This window comes from Manis javanica, chromosome 1, assembly GCF_040802235.1.
Source record: "Manis javanica isolate MJ-LG chromosome 1, MJ_LKY, whole genome shotgun sequence".
NCBI classification, from domain to species: domain Eukaryota; kingdom Metazoa; phylum Chordata; class Mammalia; order Pholidota; family Manidae; genus Manis; species Manis javanica.
Genome location: NC_133156.1, coordinates 116,122,227 through 116,148,619, shown reverse-complemented (window position 1 = coordinate 116,148,619; position 26,393 = coordinate 116,122,227). Strand labels below are relative to the sequence as shown.

General features: G+C 38.9%; 1 protein-coding gene across 6 annotated transcripts in view; it reads left to right on the top strand.

Annotated features, from left to right (window-relative positions):
• The window catches only part of NNT (nicotinamide nucleotide transhydrogenase), a 110,439-nt gene that overhangs the window by 25,098 nt on the left and 58,948 nt on the right, over window positions 1–26,393 (top strand). For all 6 annotated transcript variants that reach the window (XM_073236435.1, XM_073236457.1, XM_073236442.1 and 3 more), the window contains exons 8-9: window positions 22,006–22,139; window positions 22,420–22,611. In XM_073236435.1, the coding sequence (XP_073092536.1) occupies window positions 22,006–22,139; window positions 22,420–22,611 (326 nt within the window). The remainder of the gene's footprint in view (window positions 1–22,005; window positions 22,140–22,419; window positions 22,612–26,393) is intronic.

The following is a 26,393-nucleotide window of genomic DNA, read 5'->3' as shown; positions in this document are numbered from 1 at the left end:
GCAGGCCTTAAGCACAAGCAGTGGCAGGAGAGCACCCAATTCAGTATTCGCCCTTTCTTTTTGTGGCAGTGGCTCCTGGCTCAGTGGTTATTTGGGTGGCTTTGGAGAAGGAATGGGGTGGCCTTTGCTGTAGCCACCGATCTGTCCGACCCTTGAAAGGTAGCTGCATGCTGGGGAGAGGAGTTAAGAGTAGGTATTACAAATAACCAGGAGAGGGTGCTAGAACATTTACTCATGGAGTAAATAAGGGCGTGAAGCTGGTTTTAGTCAGGTCATACTCTTAATAAAGAATTGGACATAGTATATAGAATTATTATTGATTATAATGCTCAGAGTGATAGAACTCAATACTTATTATATATAAAACACATACTGACTTTTAGGGCCTATTTCCTATATATGTTATTTTTTTTCATAAGTAGTGTAAGGTAAGTGTACGTTAGTAAAAAGTCAAATTGTGTAATAAAGAAGACTTGTTGAAGAAGTTTCATTTATCTGTTCCATTGAGCCTTGCCTGTTTTGTGTCTTTTCTGAAATCCTGGTCTGCTCACAACATGTTAAACTTACACAAAGTCCTTAAGCAGTGGATTGTGCAGAGCTTGCACTTACACAGCTGGTCTGAAAAGGACCTTTCGTTCCTTTTTTTTTTTTTGAAAACCAGAGAAGTTAATTAGAATATTTTAAGGAAGAAGATGATCTTTCTAAAAATCATATCCATGGGGGACTGGAACCTGAAAACATGAGCATTTGAAGGAAAACATGAAAAAGATTATATAAAGGTACAATTGCCTTTTGAAAAACAGTGTCCTGGCATTGCACCTTTATTGGTTTATGTCCTGAGCCTTTGCATGGGTCACCTGATGGTGTGTCTAGCTCGTAAATGACTCTTGGAGCAGTTGTTCTAAAGTTTTCCTGAAGTGGATCCAAATGGGATTAAGTCAAATGTCAGAAGTCTCCAAGCTGAGATATTCAGAAGCTGCACTGAAGATCTGACATGCATGAGGATGTTGAGAGGAACACGGGCAATTAGCTAGTTGCATGTAGCAGTCTTAGCGAGTTGGTAAATTTTCATTCCTCCTGGATACACACAGTCAGTAGTCTTGAAAAAACAATTACACTTGCATTGATTGTGTGTGGAATGACTATTTCTGTAGCAGGCTAGATCTTGCTGCCTGAGCTCTTGTACTGCATACTTGTACGGTCATCTAGACCCCTAGATTGGGCTGGGTGATGGATGAAAGGCTAGAATTTTACTTAATGTAGATAACTTGAGGATAGCCCTACTTGTGTTGTGCACACAAGAGACATCTCCCAACCTTCCTGCCCAGCTCTTTAACCTTCGGGGTTACCATTACAAAGGAAGGCTGCCCCTCTGTCTCTTCAGGCTGTGCTCAATCTTTTCTGCTAAACCGTTAAAGGCAGCAGATTTTTTAGGATCCTTATTGCTCTGGAATCTTTCTGGGGAAACTTCTTATAGACATGGTATGTTTAATTAGGAAGAGATGGACTCAGTTTGAAAATCTGACCCATAAGTTAGGGAGGAGGAATCATAGCGGTTTAGCACTGTCTGTGTGTGAGTCAGATGTCACCTAGATTCCAGTGAGCATGACGGAGGAGCACTGTGGCGCACAGCTCATCTACCTGACAGAGTAACCCTTCTCTATTTAAAGCCTTTCCTGATGACTACCTAATTAAAAGTCATGAGCATCCTGGGGCATCTAGCTTTCCTGCGCCCCCCTTCCGCACCTCGGGTCTTGTCCTGATTTTATGATTGTACCATAGCTACTGGAAAGCCTGGGGTTTTGTGTAGGGGTGACTCCTGTAATGAGGCCCACTCAGGTTTCTGTCATCATTAGATTAAGACACTTAACGTGTCAAGACTGGATCGTGTCCCCTCCCTGCCCTACCTCCACTGCCTCCCCTGTGCTGGAAAGTTTGTGCTTGTTGGTAAGGTATTCATTGCCTTTCAGTCACTAGTCCTGATTTAGCTTTTGGGCCTCGTGTTAAGCTAATTTTTCACCCTCTGGGCCTGATTTCAGTTATGCTGGCTGCAGTTATCTCCTCAAATAGGCCAAGGACTTCAGGGCTTTGCACATCTTGTCCCTGCTTTCTGTAATGCTATCTCTGTCCTTCCCTGTCTTTTGAAATCCCATTCAACTCAGTTACCACTTCCTCCAGAGTTTCTGCCGTCTCCACTTCAGTGGTAGATACTTTTTTCTGCGTTCATAACACTGTGCCCTGTGCCTGAGCTCACTGGTTCTCCATCTCGCTGCCCCTTCACTGCCCAGGCTCCCTGGGCCTGCCACAGGGTCCAGCTTCTCTTGGTCATAGCTGCTGCTTGCTGCAGGGCCTGCCACACAGCAGTTTCTCACAAATGTTGCTGAGCTAATAATTCTGGGCACCTGCCTTAGGTTTCAGTTGGTAGAATCCCTTTTATATTTCCAGTGCTAGCCAAGGAATGAGAGAGAGAACACTCTGTTGGCTCACATTTAGGTAGGAGTGCCGCAGAGGCTAATATGAGACTGGGAACCAGGCTTTCTTAAATTGTCAAAACTAGGACACTTGCCACATTTGCAATTTGAGGTGGCTAGCTAGACCACTCAGGGGACAGAGTCAGGAAGTAGTGGAAGGCCTGTTCAAGAGTTAGAAAGTATCCTATCAGCCAGGAAGGAAGATATTCATTGCTTGATTATAAATTATAATCTTTTAGGCCATATATATGTAGACTTCCTTTTAGGCACAATCCGGATTAGGTTAACAATACTTTTTGTTTTTATCCATACCAGGTAGGGTCAGTAGAATACACCCCTCAGAGGACAGTTGTAATTTACATGACTTTGACAAATTGGGAGGGGTATTTTCTCCTGACATGCAAGGGCTTTACACATGAGACCAAACCTAAGCAATCTCACTCTCTCCCAGAGTCAACATTGGTTCTCCAATTGGTGCTTCCTGCCTCTATAAGTCCATCTTTCTTAGGGAGTGGAAATGTAGCACAAAAGAATAACTTTCCACTGTAATTTTCAAACTTGTTCTTTGAGGCAAGAGAATAATTGATATGGTGATATACTCTTGACTTGTGAAATTCCACAAACATAACATTGTTTTGATGACTACACAAAGTTTTTGCTTAAAGTAAAGATTTATTTTTCAGACCGTGCTTTCCCTTCTGTAAACATTATGATCTTACAGGGCAAAACTATGTAGATCAGTAATTTCCAACTTTTTTTGAACTATTTAACTTTTTTTTTACTGACTAATGTGACTTAACTGCCATACTCCCCTTCCTTAAATGTATTGTATGATTGTATGGAATTTTGTAATATTACTTCTGCAAAGTTCCATTTGTGTTGAGGATCTTGAAAGGCCAGAAATGCTTAATTTTGCAACATCAAGGGTTGTTAACCACAAGTTGTCTACATACCTCTTGGTAGCTTTCAACATAGGCAGGGCAACTTGTCATCAAGAGGAAGATATCCAAATTGCAGAGTTTTTCATTGCCATTTATCAGTCTTGATTTCTTATAACATATTTGAGCACACTTAGTAACTGGGCCAAATTTAAACAAATGTTCTGTTCGGAAAGCTTAAGGAACAGAATTGTGTTCTGGTTTGGTCTGTGATTTCTCCAAAAGTGTGTTGCAAGATGGGGTAGCTTGTATTTCGCTGCCTGGCAGTCCTTGTGTGGAAAGGATGAGGAGGCTGAGGCTGTCTCTGGTGAAGCAGCACCCAACAGAGTTACTGTTAACAACTAAGTACTTCCCTCCATATGCATTTCTATTTTTCCTTCTTTCCACTTTGCTTATACTTTCTTGTATTAGTTAGGGTACTAGTTGTTACAGCAGATAACCCACAAGCTCACATTTATACAAATTGACTTCCTGATCAGCTAACAGTAGTGGGTGTGAGACACCCTGCTGGGCAGCTAGCTCTCCCTCACATGATCATTTGGGGATTCAGGCATGGACAGTGTGGCCACCATTATGAGGAGGCTGAGAAGGTCACTCTGGGCACCGTCTGTTTCTGTTACGGCTGTGCAGTGAGCCAGCAGGGGGAGGGACATGGAGAAGTGTGCATGGGATCCTGGAAGTGGCTCTTTTTTTTTTTGTCTGAGACTTAGTCATATGGCCAAACCTAACTGTGAAGGAAGCTGGGAATTGTTGCCTAGCCGTGGGCCCAGGAATAAAAGACATTTCATTAGTTTGCTAGGGCTGCTATGGCAGAACCCCACAGAATCCCACAGACTGGGTGGCTTCAACAACAGAAATTTTTTTTCTCACAGTCTGCAGGCTAGAAGTCCAAAGTCAAGGTGTTGGCAGGTTTGGTTCCTTCTGAGGCCTCTCTCCTTGGCTTGTAGATAGTCCTCTTCTTGCCGCGACCTCACATGCTCTTGGTTTTCCTTTTTGTGTCCACATTTCCTCTTGTTTTAAGGATACTGGTCAGATTAGATTAGGGCCCACCCTACTGGCCTCATTTTAAGTTAACCTCCTCTTGGTTTTAATGCCCTTGTCTAGCTCGGATTAGCACATAGTCTACAGGCACACACCTGATCATCTACATTTGCTCTCTTACAACACTAAACTATGTTTTCTACCTTTATCTTGCATCTATCTACCACTTCAGCATTTTATTAAAAATAATAATAATAAAGAGAGAAATGTGGTATCCACATATAAATCAGGTATAGAAATCAAACAAATATCCATATTTGAACTGATTGTTTATAGTTCATAATGCGTGATCAAAACCGAAAGTTTCTGTGATGACTGCCCTTGTACTGTTCACCATGTAACTTATTCACTATGTAAGAATTTGTTCTCCATGTAAGAACTTGTTCGTTATGCTTCAGAAGATTGGAGACTGACGAAAATTAGGCTTGGGGTGGATTAATGATTGTGCATTGAGCATTGACTCCCCTATACAGAATTTTATTGTTGTTAACAACCATTTAATCAATAAATATGAGAGATGCCCTCTCAAAACAAAAAAAAAGTACAGACTTCCAATTGTAAAATAAATAAGTAACTGGGATGTAATGTATAGCATAAGGAATATAGTCAAAATATTGTAACAACTTTGTATGGTGATAGCTGCTAGCTAGAATTATCATGTATATAAATGTTGAATCACTGTGTTGTACACCCGAAACTAATGTAATACTGTGTGTCAACTAGCCTTCAATAAAAAATAATTATCTACAAAAAAAAAAAAATTGAAATACAATCTTTTTTTTTTTTTGAGAGGGCATCTCTCATATTTATTGATCAAATGGTTGTTAACAACAATAAAATTCAGTATAGGGGGGTCAACGCTCAATGTACAATCATTAATCCATCTCAAGCCTAATTCTCGTCAGTCTCCAATCTTCTGAAGCATAACGAACAAGTTCTTACATGGTGAACGAATTCTTACATAGTGAATAAATTCTTACATGGTGAAGAGTACAAGGGCATTCATCACAGAAACTTTCGGTTTTGATCATGCAATTGACCTATAAACAATCAGGTCAAATATGAATATTCGTTTGATTTTTGTACTTGATTTATATGTTGATCCCACATTTCTCCTATTATTATTATTATTTTTATTTTTAATAAAATGCTGAACTGGTAGGTAGATGCAAGATAAAGGTAGAAAACATAGTTTAGTGCTGTAAGAAGGCAAATGTAGATGATCAGATGATCAGGTGTGTGCCTATGGACTAAGTATTAATCCAGGCTAGACAAGGGCAGCAAGACATCCACGGATGCAGAAGATTTCTCTCAAAGCAGGGGGGATGAGGTTCTGAGCCTCACCTCTGTTGATCCCCAATTTCTCACCTGATGGCCCCCCTGCGACTGTGCCTGTCTTAGGTTGTTCCTCCCTTGAGGAATCTTACCCGTCTCTGGCTAACCAGTCATCTTCCGGGGCCATACAGGGAAATGTAAAGTTGGTAAGTGAGAGAGAAGCCATATTGTTTGCAAAGGTTAGCTTTTTACTTCTTTGCAGATTTATGCCCTGTGGCTTCTATGCCCAGCACTTGTCTCGAGGTATCTTTACCACCTGGAGGAATTATGATACTCGGTAAATTCGATATGAGGCACGAATTCTATTTAAGGGTTGTAATTAGGAAGGAAGAAGAAAAGCTATAGATGTAGCATATGAAGGAAACATGGGAGGATTGATTATTTCTTTGACATATCTTCTTGTATAGTACCTTAAGTATGTATAGGTTTTAAACTACTAACTAATTTGCACACACATATTAACATAATAGGAATACGGTGACATAAACAAAGCAAATCTATAATTACCATCCATCTCCAGTGAAGCCAAGAAAACCATTTAGGCACCCTAGGCATTTGTGAAAATTTATCTATGATATGATGGATATTGTCCAACTGTACTTGAACCATCAGACAAATTAAAGCAGCCCATTTCTGGAATCTGTTCACATCCCATATGTTCTTTTAACCGTAGATAGTCTATAGTCATAAGATTTTGGAGTGCTACAACTTGCACCCCTCCCAACTCCTGGTTGAGTTCCAACAGTACAGATCCGGTCAAATTCGTTGTCTCACTGTATGCACATGCCAGCCTAGACATCTCCCTCCTCATTCCAATGGCAAGTCCAGGAGACGGTGGGCTGGATGCAGCCACAACTGCAGCATTGTCCGGATCCCTGTGGAGGCTTTTTGATGATCATCCCCCGGCACAAGTCCTCCAGAGAGTGCTGATGCCGGGAGCTCCTCCTCATATCGTATCTTAGTTCATTTTCTGGGTATCCAAGCTAGGCCTTGATCTTCTGCGTAGAAACAAACAGACCCTTTGCCCACACTTTGACATGCCCTCTATACCACTGTGCAGAACTCATTGGAGGTCAGCACACAGTAACTGCTTTTTTTTTTTTTTTTAATTAAGAGAAAGGAATATTATCAGAAAAGAGTACCTCCATAGCTGATCATCTGACACCCTTTAAGTGATCAACATTAAGGATATTTAAAGCATGTGTTGATCTTTGATTTACCAATAGTTTTATCCTGTTAAGGAGTAATCCCCCTTTTCTTTCTTTCTTTCTTTTTTTTTTTTTTTAAATTTTTAATCTACGCTTACATGAAGAATACTATGTTTACTATGCTCTCCCCTATATCAGGTCCTCCCTAACAACCACATTACGGTTACTGTCCATCAGCTTAGCAAAATGTTGTAGAGTTACTACTTGTCCTCTCTGTGTTGTGCAGCCCACCCTCCCCTTTCTCCCTCCCCCCCATGCATGCTAATCTTAATACCCCCCTTCTTCTCCCCCCTCCTTATCCCTCCCTGCCCACCCATCCTCCCCAGTTCCTTTCTCTTTGGTACCTGTTAGTCCATTTTTGGGTTCTGTAATCCTGCTGCTGTTTTGTTCCTTCAGTTTTTCCTTTGTTCTTATACTCCTCAGATGAGTGAAATCATTTGTTATTTCTCTTTCTCCGCTTGGCTTATTTCACTGAGCATAATACTCTCCAGTTCCATCCATGTTGCTGCAAATGGTTGGATTTTTCCACTTCTTATGGCTGAGTAGTATTCCATTGTGTATATGTACCACATCTTCTTTATCCATTCATCTACCGATGGACATTTAGGTTGCTTCCAATTCTTGGCTATTGTAAATAGTGCTGCGATAAACATAGGAGTGCATCTGTCTTTCTCAAACTTGATTGCTGCGTTCTTAGGGTAAATTCCTAGGAGTGGAATTCCTGGGTCAAATGGTAGGTCTGTTTTGAGCATTTTGATGAACCTCCATACTGCTTTCCACAATGGTTGGACTAATTTACATTCCCACCAGCAGTTTAGGAGGGTTCCCCTTTCTCCACAGCCTCGCCAACATTTGTTGTTGTTTGTCTTTTGGATGGCAGCTATCCTTACTGGTGTGAGGTGATACCTCATTGTAGTTTTAATTTGCATTTCTCTGATAATTAGCGATGTGGAGCATCTTTTCATGTGTCTGTTGGCCATCTGTATTTATTTTTTGGAGAACTGTCTGTTCAGTTCCTCTGCCCATTTTTTAATTGGGTTATTTGTTTTTTGTTTGTTGAGGCGTGTGAGCTCTTTATATATTCTGGACGTTAAGCCTTTATCGGATCTGTCATTTTCAAATATATTCTCCCATACTGGAGGGTTCCTTTTTGTTCTATTGATGGTGTCTTTCGCTGTACAGAAGCTTTTCAGCTTAATGTAGTCCCACTTGCTCATTTTTGCTGTTGTTTTCCTTGCCCGGGGAGATATGTTCAAGAAGAGATCACTCATGTTTATGTCTAAGAGGTTTTTGCCTATGTTTTTTTCTAAGAGTTTAATGGTTTCATGACTTACATTCAGGTCTTTGATCCATTTTGAGTTTACCTTTGTATATGGGGTTAGACAATGGCCAGTTTCATTCTCCTACATGTAGCTGTCCAGTTTTGCCAGCACCATCTGTTGAAGAGACTGTCATTTTGCCATTGTATGTCCATTGCTCCTTTATCAAATATTAATTGACCATATATGTTTGGGTTAATGTCTGGGGTCTCTAATCTGTTCCACTGGGCTGTGGCTCTGTTCTTGTGCCAGTACCAAATTGTCTTGACTACTATGGCTTTGTAGTAGAGCTTGAAGTTGGGGAGTGAGATCCCCCCTACTTTATTCTTCTTTTTCAGGATTGCTTTGGCTATTCGGGGTCTTTGGTGTTTCCATATGAATTTTTGAATTATTTGTTCCAATTCATTGAAGAATGTTGCTGGTAATTTGATAGGCATTGCATCAAATCTGTATATTGCTTTGGGCAGGATGGCCATTTTGACGATATTAATTCTTCCTAGCCATGAGCATGGGATGAGTTTCCATTTATTAGTGTCCCCTTTAATTTCTCTTAAGAGTGACTTGTAGTTTTCAGAGTATAAGTCTTTCACTTCTTTGGTTAGGTTTATTCCTAGGTATTTTATTCTTTTTGATGCAATGGTGAATGGAATTGTTTTCCTGATTTCTCTTTCTATTGATTCGTTGTTATTGTATAGGAAAGCTACAGATTTCTGTGTGTTAATTTTGTATCCTGCAACTTTGCTGTATTCCGATATCAGTTCTAGTAGTTTTGGAGTGGAGTCTTTAGGGTTTTTTATGTACAGTATCATATCATCTGCAAATAGTGACAGTTTAACTTCTTCTTTACCAATCTGGATTCCTTGTATTTCTTTGTTTTGTCTGATTGCCATGGCTAGGACCTCCAGTACTATGTTAAATAACAGTGGGGAGAGTGGGCATCCCTGTCTAGTTCCCGATCTCAGTGGAAATGCTTTCAGCTTCTCGCTGTTCAGTATAATGCTGGCTGTGGGTTTATCATATATGGCCTTTATTATGTTGAGGTACTTGCCCTCTATTCCCATTTTGCTGAGAGTTTTTATCATGAATGGATGTTGAATTTTGTCCAATGCTTTTTCCTCATCTATGGAGATGATCATGTGGTTTTTGTCTTTCTTTTTGTTGATGTGGTGGATGATGTTGATGGATTTTCGAATGTTGTACCATCCTTGCATCCCTGGGATGAACCCCACTTGGTCATGGTGTATGATCCTTTTGATATACTGTTGAATTCTGTTTGCTAATATTTTATTAAGTATTTTTGCATCTACATTCATCAGGGATATTGGTCTGTAATTTTCTTTTTTGGTGGGGTCTTTGCCTGGTTTTGGTATTAGGGTGATGTTGGCCTCATAGAATGAGTTTGGGAGTATTCCCTCTTCTTCTATTTTGTGGAACACTTTAAGAAGAATGGGTATTATGTCTTCTCTGCGTGTCTGATAAAATTCCGAGGTAAATCCGTCCGGCCCCGGGGTTTTGTTCTTGGGTAGTTTTTTGATTACTGTTTCAATTTCTTTGCTTGTAATTGGTTTGTTTAACTTTTGTGTTTCTTCCTTGGTCACTCTTGGAGGTTGTATTTTTCTCGGAAGTTGTCCATTTCTTCTAGGTTTTCCAGCTTGTTGGCATATAGGTTTTCATAGTAGTCTTTAATAATTCTTTGTATTTCTGTGGAGTCTGTCGTGATTTTTCCATTCTCATTTCTGATTATGTTGATTTGTGTTGACTCTCTTTTTCTCTCAATAAGTTTGGCTAGAGGCTTATCTATTTTGTTTATTTTCTCAAAGAACCAGCTCTTGGTTTCGTTGATTTTTGCTATTGTTTTATTCTTCTCAATTTTGTTTATTTCTTCTCTGATCTTTATTATGTCCCTCCTTCTGCTGACTTTAGGCCTCATTTGTTCTTCTTTTTCCAGTTTTAATAATTGTAATGTTAGACTATTCATTTGGGATTGTTCTTCCTTCTTCAAGTGTGCCTGGATTGCTATATACTTTCCTCTTAAGACTGCTTTCGCTGTGTCCCACAGAAGTTGGGGCTTAGTGTTGTTGTTGTCATTTGTTTCTATATATTCCTTGATCTCTATTTTGATTTGTTCATTGATCCATTGATTATTTAGTAGCATGTTGTTAAGCCTCCATGTGTTTGTGAGCCTTTTTGTTTTCTTTGTAGAATTTATTTCTACTTTCATACCTTTGTGGTCTGAAAAATTGGTTGGTAGAATTTCAATATCTTGGAATTTACTGAGGCTCTTTTTGTGAGCTAGTATGTGGTCTATTCTGGAGAATGTTCCATGTGCACTTGAGAAGAATGTATATCCTGTTGCTTTTGGATGTAGAGTTCTATAGATGTCTATTAGGTCCATCTGTTCTAGTGTGTTGTTCAGTGCCTGTGTGTCTTTACTTATTTTCTGCCCGGTGGATCTATCCTTTGGGGTGAGTGGTGTGTTGAAGTCTCCTACAATGAATGCATTGCAGTCTATTTCCCTCTTTAGTTCCGTTAGTATTTGCTTCAGATATGCTGGTGCTCCTGTACTGGGTGCATATATATTTAGAATGGTTATATCCTCTTGTTGGACTGAGCCCTTTATCATTATGTAGTGGCCTTCTTTATCTCTTGTTACTTTCTTTGTTTTGAAGTCTATTTTGTCTGATATTAGTACTGCAACCCCTGCTTTCTTCTCACTGTTGTTTGCCTGAAATATGTTTTTCCATCCCTTGACTTTTAGTCTATGCTTATCTTTGGGTTTAAGGTGAGTTTCTTGTAAGCAGCATATAGATGGGTCTTGCTTTTTTATCCATTCTATTACTCTATGTCTTTTGATTGGTGCATTAAGTCCATTTACATTTAGGGTGACTATTGAGAGATATGTACTTATTGCCATTTCAGGCTTTAGATTCGTGGTTACCATAGGTTCAAGGTTAGCTTCTTTAGTATCTTACTGCCTAACTTAGCTCGCTTATTGAGCTGTTATATACACTGTCTGGAGATTCTTTTCTTCTCTCCCTTCTTATTCTTCCTCCTCCATTCTTCATATGTTGTGTGTTTTGTTCTGTGCTCTTTTTAGGGGTACTCCCATCTAGAGCAGCCCCTGTAGGATGCCCTGTAGAGGTGGTTTGTGGGAAGCAAATTCCCTCAGCTTTTGGTTGTCTGGGAATTGTTTAATCCCACCATCATATTTCAATGATAGTCGTGCTGGATACAGTATCCTTGGTTCAAGGCCCTTCTGTTTCATTGCATTAAGTATATCATGCCATTCTCTTCTGGCCTGTAGGGTTTCTGTCGAGAAGTCTGATGTTAGCCTGATGGGTTTTCCTTTATAGGTGACCTTTTTCTCTCTAGCTGCCTTTAAAACTCTTTCCTTGTCCTTGATCCTTGCCATTTTAATTACTATGTGTCTTGGTGTTGTCCTCCTTGGATCCTTTCTGTTGGGGGTTCTGTGTAATTCCATGGTCTGTTCGATTATTTCCTCCCCCAGTTTGGGGAAGTTTTCAGCAATTATTTCTTCAAAGACACTTTCTATCCCTTTTCCTCTTTCTTCTTCTTCTGGTACTCCTATAATACGAATGTTATTCCTTTTGTATTGGTCACATATTTCTCTTAGTGTTGTTTCATTCCTGGAGATCCTTTTATCTCTCTCTATGTCAGCTTCTATACGTTCCTGTTCTCTGGCTTCTATTCCTTCAATGGCCTCTTGCATCTTATCCATTCTGCTTATAAATCCTTCCAGGGATTGTTTCACTTCTGTGATCTCTTTCCTGTCATCTGTGATCTCCTTCCGGACTTCATCCCACTGCTCTTGCATTTTTCTCTGCATCTCATCCCACTGCTCTTGCATTTTTCTCTGCATCTCATCCCATTGCTCTTGCATTTTTCTCTGCATCTCTGTCAGCATGTTCATGATTTTTATTTTGAATTCTTTTTCAGGAGGACTAGTTAGGTATGTCTCCTTCTCAGGTGTTGTCTCTGTGATCTTTGTCTGCCTGTAGTTTTGCCTTTTCATGGTGATAGAGATAGTTTGCAGAGCTGGTACAAGTGACCGCTGGAAGAGCTTCCCTTCTTGTTGGTTTGTAGCCTTTTCCTGGGAGAATAGCGACCTCTAGTTGCTTGTGCTGGGCATCTGTGCGCAGACAGGGCTTCTGCTTCCTGCCCAGTTGCTTTGGGGTTTATCCCCGCTATTGCTGTGTGCTTGGCCTGGCTGGGGCTGTTCCTCCAAAATGGTGGAGCCCCGTTGGAGGGGGAGCAGCCAGGAGGCTATTTATCTCCGTAAGGGGCCTCTGTGCTCCTTGCTGCCCAGGGGGTTAGAGTGCCCAGAGATCCTCAGATTCCCTGCCTCTGGTCTCCGTGACCTGTCCTGCCCCTTTAAGACTTCCAAAAAGCACTCTCCAAACCAAAACAACAACAGCAACAATGAGAGAGGGAACAGAAAGAAAAAAAAAAGGAAAAAACAGGTGATTTGTTTTTTTTTTTTTTGTCCTCAGGTGCCGGTCCCAGGCACCCGCTCACTGGTCCTGCTGCCCTGTCTCCCTAGCACCAGGGTCCCTGTCCTTTCAAGGCTTCCAAAAAGCACCCACCCACTGGTCCCGCAGGGAAGGAACGCTCGATATTCTTTGTCCTCAGGCATTGGTCCCAGGCACCCGCTCACCAGTCCCGCCGCCCTGCCTCCCTAGCACCGGGGTCCCTGTACCTTTAAGGCTTCCAAAAAGCACTCGCCAAAAAGAGAGAAAAAAAGGGGAAAAAACGCGCGATTTCTTCCTTCCTCAGGTGCCGGTCTCAGGCACCCACCCACCGGTCCCACAGGAAAAAACGCGGGATATTCTTTGTCCTCAGGTGCCGGTCCCAGGCACCCGCTCACCAGTCCCGCCGCCCTGCCTCCCTAGCACCGGGGTCCCTGTCCCTTTTAGGCTTCCAAAAAGCACTCGCAGAAAAGAGAAAAAAAAAAGGGGAAAAACGCGCGATTTCCTCCGTCCTCAGGCACCGGTCTCAGGCACCCGCCCGCCGGTCCCGTAGGGAGAAACGTGGGATATTCTTTGTCCTCAGGCGCCGGTCCCAGGCACCTGCTCACCGGTCCCGCCACCCTGCCTCCCTAGCAACGGGGGCCCGTCCCTTTAAGGCTTCCAAAAAGCACTCGCCAAAAAAAAAAACCGCTCTGGTTTCTTTCCACCCGCCGGGAGCCGGGGGGAGGGGCGCTCGGGTCCCACCGGGCCGGGGCTTGTATCTTACCCCCTTCGCAAGGTGCTGGGTTCTTGCAGGTGTGGATGTGGTCTGGATGTTGTCCTGTGTCCTGTGGTCTCTATTTTAGGAAGATTTTTCTTTGTTATATTTTCATAGCTCTATGTGTTTTTGGGAGGAGATTTCCACTGCTCTACTCACGCCGCCATCCTGGCTCCGCCCTGTTGAAATACAATCTTAAAAAAAAAATAAGTTAACCTCCTCTTTAAAGTCCTTATCTCCAAATAGAGTCACATTCTGAAGTAATGTGGGTTAGGGGTTCAATATATGAATTTTCTGGGGACATAGTTGAGTTCATAACAAATGTGGATTTTGGTGAACAGCTGACAGCCTCTTTCCTCTTCCCCACTTAAAAATTTTTAGCTCCTTAATGTTTAACCTGTTCATTGGGGGTTAGACCATGGATTTAGAGCCAGATAGATTCAAATTCCAGTTATACTGCTGAACAGCTAGTGTGTCTCTCTGAACCTCAGATTCATCTTCTCTGAAAAAGGGGTAGAAATCTGCATTTTGCAGGGCTGTTTTGAGGACTGGATGAAGAAGCCCAGTGTTGGGCCTGACGTGTACAGCGCTGGTACTCTTCCCCTTTCTTCCATTGGTGTACCTGTCTTGCAGATGGGACTCAGGACTGAAATGCTTAGTGGCTTTTGCAATAGAAAGTCCAGACATTCTCAGGGATTATGTGGAATGTCAAAGATGGTCCCTGAGGTCATCAGACTTACGGACATACTCTTGAAGTTACAAAATCAGGATCCTGTAGATGGCGGTCTGGCCTGGATTTCCTTGTGGAGAAACATGGCTTACATACTTGTTTTTTATCTGCGTTTTCTGAAGCCATCTATTTCATTAAAGCTTTCTGTCAGTTAATTCTCATTCTGACCCAGGTTGAATGACATGGAAAATGAAAATAAACAGTGTAATTTCTACTAAAAAATAACTTCTAATTTATTTTGTAAAACAGTAAAATCAGAATATGTAATAATATTAATTGCTTCAAATAAAAGAAATGGGTTTTGGTAGCTAATGTGCATCTAAACATGTATTGTAATACAAAGAATGTTATAATTTACATAAGAATATTACATATTCCTTATTAGTGCTACCTTAAATTTGGTAGATTGTTTTCCTTTTTTGAGAATTCCCATGGCTTACAAAGCCATGGTAAAATCTTGACTAGTTTTGATTTTTATCTATTCAGAAATTTGCAACTATGTGAGGTAAGTTATTATGATAATCCTTAAAAATTAAAAAAAAAGTTCTTTAATTGTTAGGTAAAAGGTTGATTTTAGGTTTCTTGTTTAAATAGATCTTTAGGGATTTCTCCAATCTGCTAAAACATGTCTTTGACTAATTATATTTCATAAATATTACATTTATATGCATCCAATTTATAAAAGTCAAGTTTTTGCCAGTCTGATTTTCTCTCTGGTTCCTTCTACAAATAACTATGCAGGGAAAATTTTCCTCTAGTCCTGGGCTAGAACTTACATGCAAAGTGCACTGCTTAACTCTTTAAGCTTGGGTGGGATACTCTTCATGAACACAGCTGCTTGTAGGCTCTTATGGTAATAGAGATGGAAGTCACTTCATGTTGCCCTGTGCAGCACTGGGCTGGCCAAATCTGACTCATTAGGTAAGGGGTCAGTGGATCAGATGTCCAGCAGTTTCTTGCCACATCCTATTACATAATCAAATATCTCTTTTCACATGTATAAATATGTCTGTGTGTGTGTATGACCTATTTTCTTCATCTGTAACATTGCATAGCTTAAGACCCAGTACTTGACCCTCATTTGTGATTTTTAAAATTCCAAAAGAGCCTTTGGTGTATATCAGGTACCATATTTTCGGCCACCAGAAGCAGAAATTCCAGCACAATCTGCTGTAAAGAAGAAAGGAGGTTTCTTGGGTCATGTAACTGAAAGAGTCCAGTTGTAACTGTGGATAAGTGTGCTGATGTCAGATGCACTCCAGTTGTGCTCCTTTGTAATCTGAGGTTTCATCCTCAGTGGTAGAAGACAGCTTCAGTTTCAGGCCTCCGGTCTGCACAATGCAATATTCAGGACCAGGCAGGCTGGTTCTGATGGCTCCCTCTTGAAGAGCAAGGAAACTTCTTTTTCAGAAGCCCTTAGTAAACTTTCCTTCATTCTTATTGGCCTTAACTGGGTTATGTGACCATTCCTGAACCAATCCCTGTAGGCAGGGCAATGAAATGCTCCGCAGTGATGTCTGGATTTCTGAGCTGGTGATTGATAAGGAGATGAGATTACACTCTGACCAGCCAAGCCCACCTCTGGAGCAGTTTCTGAGGTCATTTCTCCTGAAGCTCATAGACTATGTGGAGAAAATGGAAATCAAAGTAGTGACAAGGGGGAAATGGAAGCTGGGAAAACACCAACAATGCTGTGTGCAAAGTTGTGTTCGTATACTGACATTTCTTAATGTGTAAATACTGTAGTTCAGAATGTCTTTTCATGCTCTATTTTGCATTTAGTCAATGTGTAGTATTGCATTACATTAAAATTTATCCTTGTCTTCCTAGTACTTATTCATGAAAAATCTATTTTGGATTGGATATTCTATAATGTGTTATTAATCTCTTTGCTACTCTATTGTTAAATATGCCATTTCTTGTTAATGCAGTTAAGTTTCTCTTGAACTTGTTTAATTTGATTCTTTATAGGCCCAGATGTCAGGAATTTCCCTGTCTGATTACATGCATTGAATAATTCCAGTAAATAATGCTAAACGTTCTTTGAAATCATTATAAAAATTTTATGGTCAATCCATTTCATCTTGGTGTCTTGTCATTCTTAATATTTTTAATGGTTCTTCTAGTTTCTTTCTTTTTCTTTCTTTTTTTGTGGTATGATTAAAGTTGTTTGTGAAGGCTTGACTTTTTCCCCAGTGAGATAGTATCTGAGAATTTATTGATTTCAGATGATCATGTTAGGCCTGATTCATTCAGAAGAGAATATATTGCAAAAGTTTGGTAAACTAGCTATTGGTATTGAGTTTAAGCTAAATCACTGTTTTTGAATTTAATGGTGCAGAGAGGCCAATGATATGTTCTTTTGCTATGTAGTGATAGTTGATAAAGCTGTTTTTAGAAATGAGTAATTTTTTTCAATAAGTTTCTAACTTTAATACTTTTAAACTGCATCTTAGTATTTGTTAATGGGGAAATACATGAATATGAAAAGGTGCTATAAATTCAGTCATTTAAGAGTGAATTTGTATGAATCGCAGGCATATGTGCACACTTTAGAAACAATGCACATGTGTGAAGCTTTTTTTCACTCTACAGTCAATTCTTGATGCACACAGAGATTCAGAGATATTTTACAGTAATCTATGGTACCCTTACTCATCTCAAATAATGGCCAACTAATTGAGAAATTAAAATTAAAATTTTTAGATGACTGCCTTAAATATTCAGCTATTTTGGTTATAAAACTGCACTAACCTTTGAACTCACTGTCATTCTGAAGGTATCAGACCTCAGAGCTCTAAGTAAAATGTTCCTTCCCCACCTAGCCTGCCCATGATAGGCACTATAAGTATTAGGTGGGTCAATGAATAAATAAATATTTGAATGATGGCCGTGAGTACATGATGTCCTATCACTGTCTTGGCAAAAGCAAGGAAATAAACTCTCAATTGGGAGGGAATAGATTGATCTTACCAGGGAGCTTAATGTCCAAGAACCAGAAGGAACCAAGAAATATTTCATGAAATTGGACATGCCAAATCTTTTTGTGCCAGGAAATATATTTTGTAAAATTGTCTCTCTTTGGTAATTTTTTCTATCATAAGAGATTTTTTAAAGGGAGGTGGTTTGAGGAAATGTCACAATCTTGGTCCTTTTGTGTATCTCATCTTTTGAAGATAAATGGTAAAATTAACAAATTTGAGTAGTCAAAAGGGGAAAGCCTTTCAGTTGTGCTTCTAAAAAAAAAATACCTCTTTTCTGCAGCCTTTTATTAACTCTTCTTTCTCTACAGTTATGTCTTTAAACACCTGATAGGCTCATTTGATCTTTTATCCTTGTATCTACGATCTGTACCAGGCTGTCTCTGGGGTATGTGGGACATCTCTTTATGTTTGAAGGATTTGCATTAAACATTGGATGTATTCTTAGTTCTAACTTATATGTTGTAAAAAGTCTGTGCACATTTTCCTGTTGTTATCCATCCATAGTTACATTTCTGTCTCCCTGTATAAGTGTTTTGTTGTACTACTTGAAAGTCTGCCTTGACTGTATAGCTTCATTTGCTGTAGCAGAGAAGGCAGAAAACTTTGAGGGGAGCCTTTTCAATTGGTAAGTAAACAGATTGGTGTAATGGTATTTCTAAGTTACTTCAGTTTTCTAGTACAACTATGACGTTTTCTAGTAATCTGTGTCTCCAACTTAAAGGAGAAACTAGTGAACATGCAGGAGTACTTTATTACTATTTTTTAAATACAAATAGTATATATTGTGACTTTTGTTGGAAATGTAGGAAAGTACAAAGTAGAAAATAAAGATCATCCCTGATCTCTCGACTTAGTGAAAAATACTAACATTTTACCTTTTCCTTTCAGCCTTTTTAACATGTTAGATCAAGACACAATATCTTTCTTACTTTCCCCATTTAGTATTATATCATAAGTTTTCCCCCTTAATATAATATGATGTGTCACTGAAAACTCTTTGTAAATGCACTTTTTAATGGTTTTGTAGAATTTTCTTATTTGGATGTACTGTATTTTATTTAACTGCTCCCCCTAAGTTGGCCTGTTTGTTTACTGACAGTTTTTGTTAGTTAAAAATAATGCTCTAACATTTTTTCTGCCTTATTCCTGTACCTGTATTTTCATTTGTTTCCCCAGGATTAATTGAATCTTAGAAGTATGGATATCAACATTTTTGGCCAGTTTGATATTGTGCTAAATAAACTATGTTTTCTTGAAAGATTGTGCAGTTCATAATCTCATCAGTAAACGTCAGTTAAATTGTTTCATTTCAACATTATTATGATTTTTTGACTCTTTCAGTTTGAGAGGCAAAAAATATCTCACTTTTTGTACTCATATGTCTTTGATTTCTCCCGAGTGTGAACTTTACTTTTGGTTGTTAACCATTTCTCTTTGAACTGACCATTTGTATTTGTTGTTCATTTATCTGTTGGGATCTTGGTTTTATGTTCTTATTTGAATTTTTGTGAGCTGTTTTTATATTTTCTGTTATGTTTATGTTTTTTGATACTTGTAATATACGTTTTTCATTTTTAAGTCTATTGGAATTTTCCCCATTGTTTTAAGTTTAGGAAGTGCTTTTTAATCCAAAGACTAGGGACAGATTCACCAAAGTTTTCTTTTTTCTCTTCCCTTTTTCTTTATGGGTTGATGCTCTTCTTTTATAATTAATTCTGATCTAGGATTTTAAAGTGTGGTATTAGGTTTGGGCAGCTTTTTCCCCCAATACCTAACTAACCATCTTACTCCTTTTTCATTTTGCGATGCCACATTTATCATACCTGACATTTTTTCTTTGCACCCATTAGGGTAAGATTGCATTTGAAACTGCCTTCTCAATCTTTCCCTCTCTTGACCTATTTTTTTGAGGATTTGCTCATTTGGAACTTTTATGTATTACCCTCTTCCTCTTTTGGCTCTATTTTTTTCCCTTCTGTTTTCAATTTTCATTTCTGCACTTTTCAGAATTTTCAAAAAACTTAATCCACATGTGAATGCTTGAAGATAGCTGCACTGTCATATTCATCATTGTATTCCCTGTAGCCCTTATTGAAATTTTTAAATTACTAAATTAAAACAAGCTCTTATAGAAAATTTGAGAGATAAGGGAAAGTACAAGGAAGAAAATAAATTATTCTTAGTCTCACTGCTCAAAAGTTGTTCTGGTATTGTTAAATGTTATACTATATAGAATTTACTAGAAATTTTGTGATACATAAAATATTTTATGTATATGTAGAAATATGTATGTATATGAAACATTGATATATGTATATAAAATTTTTTTTTACTGCATGGTGGGAGCACTTTGTATGTACATTTTGTTGCATGCTTTTTACTTATAATAGTTCCATGTCTTTTGAATATTCCTCTGATTTAAATAAAATTTTTGACTTACCCTCCAGTCATTTGACTGTATACTAAATTAATTATGCTACGTGAAAGAATATGCTGTCCTTTAAAAGTGATTGAATTCCAGAGTGATAAAATGGACAGAACACCTGTTTTCTTTGTTAAAATGCAAGCGTTTGTATGTGTATGTGTGCACTCGTATTTGAAGTTGTGTTTAAATGAAAGATTTAGACAATCACTGCATGATTAGTGAAGGTTGAAAGTAAAATCAATGACAGATACATGGTACGCATGGGGTTTTCTAGAGAGCCTAAATGGTTTTAGCCATTTGATATCTCATAAAGTGAGTAGCATTACAGTTCAGAGACTGATCCTTAGTTACAGATGTCCCAGAAGAAAGAAGAAATCCGTACTTTCTAGGGCAGGATAAATTAGTTAGATGCTAAATGAGATTTGTGAAGTTGATGGTCATGAGGTTGGTTCAGTTAGAAGTCAGAGAGTTGGACCCGGGTCCAAGTGGATATAGCAAAAGAATAGTTGAAGGGCATATCGACCTAAGACTAGAGGGTACAAGTAAGGTGAGAGGAAAAGCTGTAACGAGAGTCTGGTTTATAGAGAAGAGGCTGTGGGCCAGAGAGGGTGGGGTGATGACAGTAATGACGTTGGTGACAGTGATGACAGTAAATACTGGGAAGATACAGGTTAGCACTTTAAATTTCCTCTTCATGCGGATGCTACCAATATGATCCATAGCTTTACGTCACTGCAGAGCTGAGCAGCATGACCTTTCTTTTGGGAAGAGTCCTCAGATGTATATGATTTGCATCCCCAAATACTCATGCTTGAGGAAAGTTCAGTTAAATATTCAAGATACTTTTGTTGGACTAAAGTGTGAAAACTACTAGGATGTTGTCTTTGGGGTAGATATCTCCTCATTCTTTCTCTTTCATGGAGACACAGAAAAGAGAACCAGAGGTCATCTAAGAAACCACATGGCGACTAGCCCAGTGTGGCTGGAGCAGAAGAGCCAGTGGGGCAGGAATGGGAGGAAATTAACTTAGAAACAGTGCTTCTGTGAAGGGAGGAAGGCCTTCAGTACTGGAAGGCTTAGAATTTAAACTTTGTCTTGGAAGTATAAAATTTGCATCTGGAAAGAGGTACTGTTTAAACACCCACTTGTATCTTTACGACTTTTTTTTTCATTTGATACAAATAAAAGTTATTTTTCTTTTTTGAATAATATGAATTCCGATCAAGTAAATTAGAAAACAGATTATTACATGCAAGTTTTATATTTAATTGATTGCTATTTATAGAATTGACAGTGTTTTTACTAAAATTCTATAAACACAGAGTTGGAAACTTTCAAAAGAAGAGGTAGGGATAATCTGGCTGTAACTTTCTGCTTTCTTACTACCAATCTCACAAGTTTATTTATTTTTTCTTTGGCTTAGGTATTTACATTGTTTTATCAAACTTGAACATGATAATGTATTGATAGTGTGGTCCCCCAGTGAGCATATTAATGTATATTGGCTTGAAAAATCTTTATGTTTGGTGCTTTGTCTTCTATGTACGAATTAGTGAATGAGTTTGAAGTGTGAAATATCTCATGAAGACATTGGTCCATGAGAACAGGGGGATCTTTTATGTTTATCCACCCATATATTCCTAGCATCAGGTATAGGGCTTGATTCACTAGCGGCTCAGAGTCAATAGTTGCTGACTGGGAATAAAAGTGTATGAATGAGTCCTTAGCCTTTTGGAGTTGTGCTATACTATGTTTTCATTTCATGGCACTTCCCTGTCTTCCCTCCAAGTTATCCTGTGTAAATTAGAGTAGATGAATATATCATGTAGGAAAATCTGGTGATCATTATTAAGATGATTGGAAATACTCAATTTTGTAATTCATAAGTTACTATTGAATATTCCCTTGATATTTGTGATCTTTATGAACTGCCCAATTTAGGTGCACATAGCTTTCTTATAGCTTATTATTATGCATTTTCAAAAAAAGCAGGCAAAATGTTTATCTCTTTATGAGCGGTACTGGATGTAAACCATTTGGGAAAAGCAGTGCTAGCTGAAATTTCCATGCTGAGCAAATGGCAAGACTTGCTCAGTGAACAGCTCCCTCCTGCACACTGGCTTTGCAACTCACACTCATATTTCTTCCTTAGGAGAATGAACAATCTCACCAGTGTTATGGACTTTAGAGGTTTCTCTAAAGAGTTACAATTTCAGGTGGTATATTCCTGTGTACACAGAGACTGTTATAATTTGAATACTGAGTTTAAAAAAATTATAATTTATACTGTTTTCCTTTGATTTTTATTAGGTAAAAAAGCTCCGGTTTTATTTAGTAAAGAAATGATTGAGTCAATGAAGGAAGGTTCAGTTGTTGTGGATTTAGCTGCTGAGGCCGGCGGAAACTTTGAAACCACTAAGCCAGGAGAACTTTATGTTTATAAGGTATGGCAGAAAGCTTCTGTCTGTGAACTAATTCCCACATCTTTAGTGATTTGTGAGAGGGTGCTGATTCCTTTAAATATCTAGAGAAAATGATTGACATTTTAAAAAATAAAAAGTGGGTACATTTGAAACTCCTTTTGAAATATATACTTGTTTGTATGTGTGTATATTTATAAAGATACAATTTTAAAACTTAGTCTTGACTGTGACTGAGCACTGTCCTAGAAAGACTGTAAACATATGGTAATAGACCTTTCTGACTATATTTTTGTTCATTTAGGGAGTTACTCACATCGGCTATACAGACCTTCCCAGCCGGATGGCCACTCAGGCCAGCACCCTGTATTCCAACAATATCACCAAGCTCCTGAAGGCCATCAGTCCTGACAAAGATAATTTTTATTTTGAAGTGAAAGATGACTTTGACTTTGGTACAATGAGTCATGTCATTAGAGGAACTGTTGTGATGAATGTAAGTAAAGAGGTCTGTTCCTCTCTGTGGCTTCATTATATATTTGTTTTAGCTTTTATGTTTGTGGAAGAGTGCTATTTTGGAATTGAGATATGTCTTTTTTATTTTTTTATTTTTTTATTTTTTATTTTATTTTATTTTATTTTATTTTTTTTTTGAGAGGGCATCTCTCATATTTATTGATCAAATGGTTGTTAACAACAATAAAATTCTGTATGGGGGGGTCAATGCTCAATGCACAATCATTAATCCATCTCAAGCCTAATTATCATCAGTCTCCAATCTTCTGAAGCATAATGAACAAGTTCTTACATGGTGCACGAATTCTTACATAGTGAATAAATTCTTACATGGTGAACAGTACAAGGGCATTCATCACAGAAACTTTTGGTTTTGATCATGCATTATGAACTATAAACAATCAGGTCAAATATGAATATTCGTTTGATTTTTATACTTGATTTATATGTGGATCCCACATTTCTCCCTTTATTATTATTATTATTTTTATTTTTAATAAAATGCTGAAGTGGTAGGTAGATGGAAGATAAAGGTAGAAAACATAATTTAGTGCTGTAAGAGGGCAAATGTAGATGATCAGGTGTGTGCCTATGGACTAAGTATTAATCCAAGCTAGACAAGGGCAGCAAAACATCCACGGATGCAGAAGATTTCTCTCAAAGCAGGGGGGGGTGAGGTTCTGAGCCTCACCTCTGTTGATCCCCAATTTCTCACCTGATGGCCCCCCTGCGACTGTGCCTGTCTTAAGTTGTTCCTCCCTTGAGGAATCTTACCCATCTCTGGCTAACCAGTCATCTTCCGGGGCCATACAGGGAAATGTAAAGTTGGTAAGTGAGAGAGAAGCCATATTGTTTGAAAAGGTTAGCTTTTTACTTCTTTGCAGATTTATGCCCAGTGGCTTCTATGCCCAGCACTTGTCTCGAGGTATCTTCACCACCTGGAGGAATTATGATACTCGGTAACTTCGATATGAGGCACGAATTCTATTTAAGGGTTGTAATTAGGAAGAAAGAAGAAAAGCTATAGAGGTAGCATATGGAAGAAAACATGGGAGGATCGATTATTTCTTTGACATATCTTCTTGTAGAGTACCTTAAACATGTATAGGTTTTAAACTACTAACTAACTTGCGCTCACATATTAACATAATAGGAATACGGTGACATAAACAAAGCAAATCTATAATTACCATCCATCTCCAGTGAAGCCAAGAAAACCAGTTAGGCACCCTAGGCATTTGTGAAAATTTGTCTATGATATGATGGATATTGTCCAACTGTACTTGAACAGTCTGAGAGAAATCAGACAAATTAAAGCAACCCATTTCTGGGATCTGTTCACATCCCATATGTTCTTTTAACCGTAGATAGTCTATAGTCATAAGATTTTGGAGTGCTATAACTTGCACCCCTCCCAACTCCTGGTTGAGTTCCAACAGTACAGATCTGGTCAAATTCGTTGTCTCACTGTATGCACATGCCAGCCTAGACATCTCCCTCCTCATTCCAATGGCAAGTCCAGGAAACGGTGGGGTGGACGCAGCCACAACTGCAGCATCGCCCGGATCCCTGTGGAGGCTTTTTGATGATCATCCCCCGGCACACGTCCTCCAGAGAGTGCTGATGCCGGAAGCTCCTCCTCATATCGTATCTTAGTTCATTCTCTGGGTATCCAAGCTAGGCCTTGATCTTCTGCATAGAAACAAACAGACCCTTTGCCCACACTTTGACATGCCCTCTATACCACTGTGCAGAACTCATTGGAGGTCAGCACACAGGAACTGATTTTTTTTATTTCTTATTTTTTTATTAAGAGAAAAGAATATTATCAGGAAAGAGTACCTCCATAGCTGATCATCTGACACCCTTTAAGTATTCAACATTAAGGATATTTAAAGGATGCGTTAATCTTTGATTTACCAATTGTTTTATCCTATCAAGGAGTAACCCCCCTTTTCTTTTCTTTCTTTCTTTCCTTTCTTTTTTTTTTTTTAATCTTTAATCTATACTTACATGAAGAATACTATGTTTACTATGCTCTCCCCTATATCAGGTCCCCCCTGAAAACCACATTACGGTCACTGTCCATCAGCATAGCAAAACGTAGACTCACTACTTGTCCTCTCTGTGTTGTGCAGCCCACCCTCCCCTTTCTCCCTCCCCCCATGCATGCTAATCTTAATACCCCCTTCATCCCTCCACTTATCCCTCCCTGCCCACCCATCCTCCCCAGTTCCTTTCCCTTTGGTACCTGTTAGTCCATTTTTGGGTTCTGTAATTCCGCTGCTGTTTTGTTCCTTCAGTTTTTCCTTTGTTCTTACACTCCTCAGATGAGTGAAATCGTTTGGTATTTCTCTTTCTCCGCTCGACTTATTTCACTGAGCATAATACTCTCCAGCTCCATCCATGTTGCTGCAAATGGTTGGATTTTTCCACTTCTTATGGCTGAGTAGTATTCCATTCTGTATATGTACCACATCTTCTTTATCCATTCATCTACCGATGGACATTTAGGTTGCTTCCAATTCTTGGCTATTGTAAATAGTGCTGCGATAAACATAGGGGTGCATCTGTCTTTCTCAAACTTGATTGCTGCGTTCTTAGGGTAAATTCCTAGGAGTGGAATTCGTGGGTCAAATGGTAGGTCTGTTTTGAGCATTTTGATGAACCTCCATACTGCTTTCCACAATGGTTGAACTAATTTACATTCCCACCAGCAGTGTAGGAGGGTTCCCCTTTCTCCACAACCTCGCCAAAATTTGTTGTTTTTTGTCTTTTGGATGGCAGCCATCCTTACTGTTGTGAGGTGATACCTCATTGTAGTTTTAATTTGCATTTCTCTGATAATTAGCGATGTGGAGCATCTTTTCATGTGTCTGTTGGCCATCTGTATTTATTTTTTTAGAGAACTGTCTGTTCAGTTCCTCTGCCCATTTTTTAATTGGGTTATTTGTTTTTTGTTTGTTGAGGCATGTGAGCTCTTTATATATTCTTGACGTCAAGCCTTTATCGGATCTGTCATTTTCAAATATATTCTCCCATACTGTAGGGTTCCTTTTTGTTCTATTGATGGTGTCTTTCGCTGTACAAAAGCTTTTCAGCTTAATGTAGTCCCACTTGCTCATTTTTGCTGTTGTTTTCCTTGCCCGGGGAGATATGTTCAAGAAGACGTCACTCATGTTTATGTCTAAGAGTTTTTTGCCTATGTTTTTTTCCAAGAGTTTAATGGTTTCATGACTTACATTCAGGTCTTTGATCCATTTTGAGTTTACCTTTGTATATGGGGTTAGACAAAAGTCCAGTTTCATTCTCCTACATGTAGCTGTCCAGTTTTGCCAGCACGATCTGTAGAAGAGACTGTCATTTTGCCATTGTATGTCCATGGCTCCTTTATCAAATATTAATTGACCATATAAGTTTGGGTTAAATTCTGGAATCTCTAATCTGTTCCACTGGGCTGTGGCTCTGTTCTTGTGCCAGTACCAAATTGTCTTGATTACTATGGCTTTGTAGTAGAGCTTGAAGTTGGGGAGTGAGATCCCCCCTACTTTATTCTTCTTTCTCAGGATTGCTTTGGCTATTCGGGGTCTTTGGTGTTTCCATATGAATTTTTGAATTATTTGTTCCAATTCATTGAAGAATGTTGCTGGTAATTTGATAGGCATTGCATCAAATCTGTATATTGCTTTGGGCAGGATGGCCATTTTGACGATATTAATTCTTCCTAGCCATGAGCATGGGATGAGTTTCCATTTATTAGTG